This window comes from Echinops telfairi, unplaced genomic scaffold (genome assembly GCF_000313985.2).
Source record: "Echinops telfairi isolate 266 unplaced genomic scaffold, ASM31398v2 ScPeMD7_27;HRSCAF=92, whole genome shotgun sequence".
Classification (NCBI taxonomy): Eukaryota; Metazoa; Chordata; class Mammalia; order Afrosoricida; family Tenrecidae; genus Echinops; species Echinops telfairi.
The window spans coordinates 1,169,627-1,180,700 of NW_022103924.1; the positions used below are offsets into that span (position 1 = coordinate 1,169,627).

Consider the following 11,074-nt stretch of genomic DNA (forward strand, 5'->3'; position numbering starts at 1 on the left):
AAAAAATAATAATAATAATTAATGCAGCAATGGACATTGGTGTGCATGTTCTATGGTATTTTTCTTATTTCTCTAGGATATATATCTAGGAGTAGAATTGTTAGATGATAAAGTATTTCTGTTTTTAGCTTTTTGAGGACGTGTCATACCATTTTTCATAATGGTTGTACCATTTTGAAATTCCACTAGCAGTGTATGTGGGTTGCTATCAGTTGAAATTAATTCCATACCAGTAAGACTTTTGAGGTTATTCGGTTAATAGGGAAAAAGACTTCTCTAGAGTTTGAACAAAGATTGGCCTATGCTTGTGCTACTGCATGGCTGTTTGTAAATTAGCTTGGATCTCTTATTTCATGTAAACAACTAATGGGACTTATGTAGACATTCATCAGTGAAACACTGGGACCGCACTCACAGATGGAAAAGAACATGCTGAGTCTGTCCAGATCTTTACCTTTCCCTGGGTCCATTTCCACTGAAGTTAAAGAAGTACTGCTTGGGGTGGGGGTGGGGATGGGGGTAAGTGGTAACAAATCATGTATTCCTTTATTATTAAATTCCAGATCCTTAAAAAAATTTGTACATATCCTTTTTATTTTTAACCTTTAAAAATTATATAATATACCTGTAAAAATATGTACATCTCTATTATTTCTACAAACTGAATATAAAATAGTGGAATTTTCCACTCACTTAAAAAATTCTCCTTATGCATGGGTATTTATCATCCAGAACATTAGTTAATCACCCAGAAGAGTCCCACTAAAGCCCATTTTCAGTTCCTATCTCTGTACCAATACTTCAGGGTTACTTACTCTCCTGGCATCTAACAGTATGGATTGAGTTTGCCTGTGCTTATTTATCCACTCATTTACAATAAAATTCACATAACATAGAATTAACCCTTTTAAGGTATACCCTTCAGTTGTACAGCCATCATCTCTAGTTTCCAAACATTTTCATCATTCCAAAAGGAAATTTGGTACCCATTATAGGTATTCTTATGGGTAAATACTCTGACTTATTTATACTTAAAAATCTCTTACGAATAACCTCAATTCTTTGATACTTAGCCATAATTGGTGGGTTATGTGTTAATTCTATGTTAACCTTTTTGAAGAACCTCTAACTTTTCCCTACAGCATTGGGCTGCTAACCCCAAGGTTAGCATTCTCAAAAGACCAGCTGCTCCTGAGAGAAAGAAAGATAAGACTGCTCTCGAAAAGGGTTATCGCCTTGACAAGCCAGTTCTATTCTGCCCTGTAGGATTGCCACGAGTCAGAATAGACTGAATTGCAGTGAGAGAGACCAGCAGGTTTCAATTTTTCCACAATCTTCTCCCATGCTTATAGTTTTCTGTGTTTATAGCGATCTCAGTGGTTGCATATGATCTGCTTTTAATTGTAAGGTGTTGGAAATGGATTTTTTTTAAGGAATTGAACAGTAGTGAAAGGAAGGAGGAAGTTACCTCCCAACGTTTTTTTCCTCTTGTGTATTCTTTCAGAAGCAGTCTATGCTTTTAACATATATGTGTTCATATGATCTTTACTCTTTAATAAGGATATTATCTTCTATGAGAAGATACCTTTACTGAAAATTTCCAAAATTGTAGGAACATACAGCATTTATTTAGCGAAGCAATTTTTCCCCCCATCACAATAGTTTACATTGCAGTTTGGGGGAGCAAAGTTATTGTTTCTTATGTTCTAGCTAATATGAATGCTTATACATTGTGATAATTCAAATTTATTTTTAAAATAAAATAAAACTTTTATAAACTGGAAATTAAGGAAAATACTAACTGTTATTCACTTTTATTCAGTCCATTACAATGATTAGGAAGAAAATTATTCATTTTACTGGCTCTGATCAGCGAAAACAAGCAAATGCTGCTTTCCTTGTGGGATGTTATATGGTAAGTACTTTATTTTTCAAATAGGTATACAACAGTGGCACTTTACATTTACAGCTAGAGTTTTAGAATTAAATTTTTTGCCAGAATGCCTTGATTTTCTTCCCGCAGAATGTTTAGATTTTTGAAAATTAAATTGACCAACTATTTTGAAAAAAGTTCTGTTATAACTTCAGGTTAGATAGTGATGCATTCCCACGGCAGTGTTTTATTGATACATGGTCCATTTAGTGAGTTGTAAAAGCATTTTCATGGGATCAAAACAATATGGCGTTAAAAAATAGAGGAATACAAAATAGCATTGTGTGCCACATGGTTTAAGAGTGCATTGTAACTGAAACTCAGGCAGTTTTTTTTCTAAAAAATGTGCTTAAGGGCATCTCTGTTCTTTTCCTCCAAACATCTAGCAGGATATGGCTTGGCAATGTTGTAGGAAAATGGATCACCTACTATGTATGGTAATGCTCTTATGCTCTTATCAGGATCATTCAAAGTATGCTTTAGTATAGCCAATATTTACATAAGGATCATGACTTTAAATTATTGACAAATATAATGAAAGGCCTTGCTTTTTAAAGAGTAAAATTTTGTCTAGTGCCTAGTCAATTCATCAGTTTTTCCAGTCTTTTTGGTGGTAAGAAAGCGAGTGACTCAAAATAAAGAAAAGAAGAAGAAAGCTAACTACTCTATTCAGTGGAAGAGAATAGCTAGTAGATGTCTCTTAGGTAAAAAAAGAGTCATTTTTAGACCTTTTAAGATGGACATTTCCCCCCAACTTGCTACGTAATTCTATCACATCCTCTGACTTATGGTTTGAAAAAGGAGCCCTGAAGGCCTAGTGGGCTATGTGTTTGGCTGCTAGCCCCAAAGTCAGTCGTTTGAAACCATCAGCTACTCCATGAGAGAAAGATGAGACTCTACTATAACGGTTTACAATCTCAGAAGCCCACAGTTCTTTGCTATCCTATATTGTCACTGTGAGTTGGAATTGACTCAATGGCAGTAAGTTTGCTTTGGTTTTTATAGATTAATCATCTGGAATATACAGATTACACCAAAAGTTAATGAAATTGCACCTAGAATTTGTATCATTTTGCCCTTCTAAGGTTATCATTAACAACAACGATTAAAGTCTTCTTAATTTATTTATTTTCTTGTTTGTGTTCCAAAAGTAATTAAGAAAAGTTTCTGTGATAACTTGGAAGTTGTATAATGATCATTCCTTAAAGTATGAAACAGATTTTAGATTACGATTTATAATGATATTGTATGCTTATCCAGATTTTATTGATTGTGTCTTCATCTCTTCTGATGTTTCACTACAATAATAACCACCACAACAAAAACCAACACATAAAAACAAAACAAAAACTGCTCAAAGGACCTGTGCAGGATCTCAGGAAAGAATAAGAGAATGTGGGATATGGCCTGTGTAGCTGGGCATCTAGTCCTATTATTTCACCAGTCGCTGGAGAAAGGAATCCCATAGATTTGAGTAAGTAATGACAGCTTTACCAAAGAAAAAAGAAAAAGAAAAAAGAATACAGCTAGAATTCTTGTGGTCCTTAGAGTTATAAAGGGAACCCTCATGACAACTAGAAAAGTAGCTTTTGGCCTGACAGATTGTTGGAACCCTTCTTTCTCTTGCCCAGTAGTATGCAAGGGAGAACCTGGGTGGCTGGAACCCCTCCAGGTAAGGAAAGTATTCCTGAGCATAACTCTCAAAGCAGTCTGTCTCTGACTGGGCTGCTTTCGGCTAAATCATTGTGTGCGGTGTGATGGGCTCTACCAAGAAGGCAGAACCTCCAGGTCCCAGAATCTTGAACGACACCGAGAAAGTAGTAATGGACGTGGTGATAAATCAATGCCTGCAAGAAAACAAAACACTTGATAATTTTATAAATGAATCTTTAAGACAAAAAATTTAACTAGTGGAAGAAATATAACTCCTTGACAGATCTATTGAAAATTTGTTTACATATTTGTTCTCAGTTTGGGCTTGACTTTTTAATTTTATTTGTGGTTGTACTTTGGTCTACGGAAATTTATTTTCCTGTAATTACATCTATTATGTATGTATGTTTAGAATTTTCTCTCCACTTCCAGGGTTTTATACTATTAGGTTGGTACCAATTTGATTGGTTAGGTAATTTGAACCTAAGTTCTTTCCTCTGATCAGTTAAAAATCAACTTGGCAGGAAGATTACAGTTCTTGGTTGTAACAGGTCTTTTAGCCATGACTCACCAGCTAACGTTTGGGTTTGTAGGTGTAATGATACTGGATGAGGAAACAGGAGAAAAACTTTAAAGAAAAAGGGACTTTATTAATAGTAGAAAAAGAGTATCAAGATATAATATGACAACCTCAAAATATGCACAAAAGTTACTTCCTGTAAGAAAGGGAAGTTGCTTCTGATCTGAAGGAAATTAATGAAATCCTCTTAGATTATAGAGATGGCTGAGAATTCTCTATCCATTATCTGCATCCCTGATAATCTTTTTGAGTTAAGGAACTTTTTATTCCTTAATAAATAGGCTTGTTAGTGACTGACTCAGATGGTGGTATGGAACTGTTAACACAAAAACCCAGGGGAAGACTCTTTAGGAAAGCAGGTTTCCAAATGGACTAATATTCCAAATATTGATCTGCCTTTTTAAGACCTTTGAAAAAATTGTCTGTGTTTATCTTTGTATTCATGTAAGGGCATAACATTGAAAGAAGAGAGGGTATGAGTAATGCTTTGGGGCATAGGGATGAAATTTAGTACAGTGAACCCTCGTTTATCGCGGTTAATCGGTTCTAGACCCTACCGTGATAAATGAAATTCCGCGAAGTAGGATTCCTTATTTGTAAATCAAATATTTTCGTAGTTAGAGCATAGAGGACATGAAAAAACACCCTTTAGTCACCATTACACTCGTATTACCCAATTTATTAAACGAAAAAGGGAAAATACAGTAAAACATTTTGGACGTTACAATTAGCATTTATTATTTATTATATTATTTATGGCATCTAGTTTACAGTATTACATATTTCACATACAGTATTATTATACATAGTTCTTACAAATACTGTAATCAATGGCGTGCAACCTCCACGATTTTCTTGCCTTCTTTGATCATATCCAAAAGTTTTACCTTTTCCTGGGTGGTGAGCATCTTCCTCTGGCGCTTATTTTTATTGTCAGAAGGCTTAGAAGAAGCAGCTCGTTTAGGAGCCATCATAGGGCTTAGATAAAATTTCTTAAAAATCGCAAACAATTACAGTACACTGTACAAAAGCAAAAATGCATCTGATACGTAGCTCCGACACGTAGCGATGCAGACAGAAGCGTGTACAGTATGAGCCAATCAGTGGCAGTAATGACAAAGAGCATACGCTGTTACCCAAAAACCGCGATAGAGTGAAGCCGCGGAAGTCGAAGCGCGAAGTGGCGAGGGTTCACTGTACTTCCATTTTTTCATCTTAAAAACAAGTGAGACTTTACAGATATTTAAAATAAGAGTTGACATGCCTCACTTAATCCTTTGTTAGCTGGCTATATATCATATTTGGTGTAGAAAGTGACTTTTCAGCTTTCTAAACTGTATTTCAAAATATTGCATGTTATGTGGCTTGGTAAGGAGTTTACCAGTTTAATTATCTGAAATGATAGCATCTTTCATAATGAATTACAGTGAGACTAAATTTTTTTGTGTGCACCACAATAAGAACATGGAAGATAATTGAGTTTTCCTGTTATTTATTTACACACACACACACACACACACACACACTTTCCCAATAGAAGTGTGAGATGGGTGGCTGAAGCCTGTGGAGTTGGCAGGTGAGCCAGAGTGGGGCGAAGTCGCACTGACCAGCTCTGCTGCAGAGCTTGCAGGTCATTTTGTGTTTGGCCAGCCACAAACATGTGGAGCCTCAAGCAAAACAAATTTTTCCAAGTCTGCCAAAATCTGCCTCTTTCAGAGATAGAATTTAACTCAAAGATGATAAAATGGGAGGCAGCTTAATACTGGGTATAAGCCAGACTGTCAATAAAGGAAAAAAAAAAAAGCCGTGCTGTCAATAAAGAAAAAAGTAGTAGCTGCTTACCATGAATTATGCTCTTTAAAAGCCACCCTGATAAGAGAGAACCTCCTTCCATAGTAGCCCAAATCAGTGAAGCTAAAAGTTTACTAGGTCAAGCTAAAAAATCAAGTAAATATATGATGAGTTTTAAAGTGTATAATAGTTTTTGTATGAATAAACACTACATAAAGTACATACTAGTTTTTATGTTTTATTTCATTACAAAATCTCCTGAATAATTTTATTAAGTAAGTTTACTCACCTGTTCTCCGATAAATCAGTGGCCGATTTATTTGCATATGACACCAAGAAAATTTTGGATTATTTATCTTGTCCTTTCAAAGTGAGATTTTAAGTGTACAAGTAAGTACTTTCCGAAACATTCATGATTAGAGCATTTTGAAAAAGAGAAGCTTGAAACTTAGTTTTTATCATTTTGTTGTTTAAAAATGATGTCATGTATAAAACTCCTATCTAAATTTTGGGAAATTTAAATATTTCCTTTTAAAAACAAAATACCATTTTATATTTACAGAGGCAGGACCTATATACATTATATATTTATTGTTGCCATTAAGTTGCCCCTGACTCATGGTTACCACAGGTGTTACAGAACAAAACTGCTCCATGGACTTTATTGGATTTGACATTTATGGAAGCACATTTCAAATTTTAAAGAAAATACTAATAGTAGATATTGCATCATATCAGAAAACATAATAACTGAATTAACATTGATGATTCTAAAAATGACCATTGGATTAGGTGCTAACTATTTGATCTCTTTAATATACAGTTTTCTCCTTAAAATTTAAAGTTTTTAATTTTATAACATATTTTTAAGTTTTTAATCTTATCATTTTGTATTTTATAACTTAATATTTTAAAATGATGCTATTTTAGCACTATTGATAGGTATAGTTCTCCACCCAACCATTTTAAAGAATCTGCTCAAATGAATATTTCTACTCACTCACTGCCACTGAGTTGATTCTGACACTTAGTGACCCTATAGCACAGGGTAGAACTACCCCTGTGGGTTTCTGAAGACTGTAACACTATGAGAGTAGAAAGCCTCATCGTTCTTACACAAAGCAGCTGGTTGTTTCGAACTGCTGACCTTGCAGTTTTTAGCCCAATGTGTAACTGAGGAAATCTTTTTACTAGGATATGCTCCAGGTTATACTTTGACTCTGGTAGACTTGCTTTAAATTTCTTCAATTTCAACCTGAACCTGCATATGAGCAATTGATGGCCAGTTCCAGAGTCAGGCCCTGGCTTTGTTTCAGTTGTTGATGTTGAGCTTCTCCATCGTCTTTTAAGCAAAAGTAGTCAATTTGATTTCTTTTATTATGTCTGAAGAAACCCATGTGTATAGTTGTCTTGTGTCTTGTTGAAAAACAGATATCACTGAGGAATTTTTGCAAAATTCTATCTTGCAATCTTCAGCTTCATTTCTATCACCAAGGCTATATCCTCTTTTGTTTCCAAGTTTTGTGTTCCAATTGCCAATAATTGTCAGTGCTATTTTGATTGCATGTTTGACCTATTTTTAACCAACTAAAGATGTTGGTAAAATTCTTCAGTCTCTTTATCACTTGCTTTGAATATTGTGTTGACTGAATTTCCTTGCATGTAGATAGTTATCATCCTATCAAAGGCAGCATTGTACTTCAAGATAGATCTTGAAATCTTTTTTGAGATGAACACAACATCATTTCTCTGTAATTTGTTTTTCCCAGCATAGTAAACCATATGATTGTCTGATTCAAATGTCCACTTCAGGTCATGAATGCCTAGGATATCAATCATGTTCCATTTAAGTTTTGATGACTTCTAACTTTTCTGGATTCATACTTTGTACATTCCAAGTTTCAACTATTAATTGATGTTTTCAGTGGTTTCTTCTCATTTTGAATCTCAATGGCTCTGTGCCATCCATATCTTTGTGGTTGACTCTACTTTGAGAAGGCAGCTCTTCCTCAGCTGTATTTTAAGTGCATTCCAACCAAAGGGGCTCCCCTTCTGGCACTCTGACAGGGTTCTGCTGCTATTCATGAGGTTTCCAGGTCTGACAGTGCTCAGCTGCTCTCCATAAGGTTTTCAGTGGCCAACCATTTGAACTGGATTGCCTCTTCCTTCTTTGGTGTCAATTCTTATCTGGCAGTTTGCTGCAGCCTGTTCACTTTGGGTGACCCTGCTGGTATTTGAAATACCAGTGGCATAGCTTCCAGCTTCACAGCAATACATAAGCCACCACAGTACAACAAACTGACAGATGAGTGGTATTTTATAGTAGAGGTAATATATTAGTGCATTTTTATATAACACTAATAATTTTGTAATGCCAAAAAATATAATGGGAATTTGAAGTTTGGGTTCAGACTGAACTGGCTCTTAATTTCATTTATCGGGCACAAATTAAGCATTCACTAAATGTCAGTTTTGCTTTGCTCTTCCTGCTTCTGTTTACATGCTTTCTTGTACTTTATATCTGCTTTTTGAATAAGAAAATAACTACCATTCTACCTTATTGTTATCAATTTTGGTGGCTACTTATTAGCCCCAGAAATTCTGTCTTACTAGAATGCTTTGGTAATGCTTCTTGTATAGTTCTCCCTTCAAAATGACTTGTCACTCTGTATTATCATTTTCTATTTTAAAGTTATTTTTAGAATAGTTTATCTTTTAAAATGTATATTGGAAATTATGATAGTGGTTGAATTCTAGGAATACAGTCAGCAATCTGTGAGTTTCCTACTCATATCAACCATATTAGAACAGAGTAGAATTGCTTCATCGAGTTCGCAAGGCTATACATCTCCATGGAAGCAAACTGCTACACTGCTACATCTTTCTGCTGGGACTGGCGAACTGCTGAGCCTTTTTTCTTAGCAGCTGAGCACTTGAACATGTAATTACTGTGCTGGTTCCTGGATTGCAATGAAATCCATGGCAACTGGGTTAGTTTTATAACAGTGCAAGCCCCTGAAGCATTAGTTTCCGATGTGCACTATATGTAATATATATGAGTGTGAATTACGATATGTGGAAAAAAACCATGGTAATTTGCTATTAATGATAATATTTTCAACCCATGGTGTTTTAAAAAGTGCTTTAACTATTTTGGACCCAAAGTTGTCTATACAGGTTTAAAGTGGCTATTTGCTGATGAGATCAGGAGAGAAGTTAAGACAAAGGGAGCAGAGGGGAAGCTGGCAGCAATAGATGAGAAAACAGCAAACAGCAAGCAACCTAGATGTGCTGCAGTCAGAGGACAAAAACAAGTGGGATGATCAAAGTTTTTGTACCCTCTAGTCCCTAGGTAAATATACCTCCCAAGGTGACTGTGAAAGGTCCGAGGACAAACAGCAACCAGGCAACTGTAAATAGCAGTGAGGCATGAGATAATGTAAGGTATGCTGGAGCTATGGAAGCAGGGACAGGAAGAGGCCCAAAGTCATATGCTGGCCCTGCCATAGAGGAGGGCCTGCCAAGGAGACATCTGCATTCCTCACCAGGGCACCTCCCTTTTGACGCTAATAAGAATTGCTGGTCCCCGGAAAGCCTGACTTATATGTAAAATGCCTATGATACTTGTTCAATGTTGTTAACTTGGGAAAGATTTTGGGGGGGGCGCAGGGGGCAAGGGCAGAAATGTCACTTTGACAATTTATCATCTTCGATTACAGATCTGTTGAGATTCTGGAATTTTTAATGTATATGTGTATATATATTTTATATGCTCACTTATTTAACAGTTGGTTGTATAAGTTTACTTACAGATTGCCTTGATTCATGATTAATCTGGAGAGAATGACTTTCTTTTCAAAAGCACTTGGCATAGGAAAGACTGTGCCATCTGGTTAACATGTGAAAATAGTTATCAGAATATGCTGGAAACATTCTGACATTTCTCTTTTTTTAAATCATTTTATTGGGGGCTTGTACAACTCTTATCACAATCCATACATCCATCCATTGTCTTGAGCACGTTTGTGTATATGTTGCCATCATCATTTCCAAAGCATTTTCTTTCTACTTGAGCCCTTGGTATCAGCTCCTCATTTTTTCCCCTTCCTCCCCCTTCCTCCTTCCGTCATGAACCCTTGATAATTTATAAATTATTATTATTTTTTCATGTATTGCACATTGTCTGATGTCTCCTTTTACCCCCTTGTCTGTTGTCCATCCCCCTGGGAGGAGGTTTAGGTAGGTCATTCTGATCAGTTCCCCCTTTCTCCCCCACCTTCCCCTTCCCCTTCTGGTATGGCTGCTCTCAATATTGGTCCCGAGGAGTTTATCTGTCCTATATTCCCTGTGTTTCCAGCTCTCATCTGTATTCATGTACATGCTCTGGTCTAGCCAGATTTGTAAGGTAGAATTAGGGTCATGATAGTAGGAGGTAGGAAGCACTAAAGAACCAGAGGAAAGCTGTATGCTTCACCCGTGTTATACTGCACCCTGACTGGCCCATCTTCTGCCCATGAGCCTTTTGTAAGGGGATGTCCAATTGCTTACAGATTGGCTTTGGGCCTCCACTCCGAACTCCCTGCCTCATTCACATTATGAATTTTTGCTCTGAGTCTTTGCTGCCTGATAACTGATCCCATCGACACCTCATGATCATACAGGCTGGTGTGCTTCTTCCATGTGGGCTTTGTTGTTTCTCAGCTAGATGGTCGCTTGTTTATCTTCAAGCCTTTAAGACCCCAGACGCTGTTATCTTTTGTCAGCTTTATTCACCACATTTGTTTATACTCCCACTTTGTCTTCAGTAATCGTATCGGGAAGATGAGCATCTCAGAGTGTCGGATTGTTAGAACAAAGTGTTCTTGTGTTGAGGGAGTACTTGAGTAGAGGCCCATGTCCATCTGCTTCCTTAATACTAAACCTATAAATATATGTACATAGATCTCTTTCCCCATCATCCTACATAAGTATATTTACATATGTACATGCCTGTATTTAGATCTCTATAAATGCCCTTTGCCTCCTAGTTCATTCCTCTATTTCTTTTTACTTTCCTCTTTTCCCACTATCATGTTCAGCCTTCATTTGGGTTTCAGTAATTCCTCTCGGTTACATTG

General features: G+C 36.3%; 1 protein-coding gene across 1 annotated transcript in view; it reads left to right on the top strand.

Moving 5' to 3' along the window:
- CDC14B (cell division cycle 14B) overlaps positions 1–11,074 on the top strand; it is an 81,491-nt gene that overhangs the window by 7,383 nt on the left and 63,034 nt on the right. Inside the window, exon 4 of the mRNA XM_045289425.1 lies at positions 1,823–1,915. Coding sequence (XP_045145360.1) covers positions 1,823–1,915 — 93 coding nt within the window. The remainder of the gene's footprint in view (positions 1–1,822; positions 1,916–11,074) is intronic.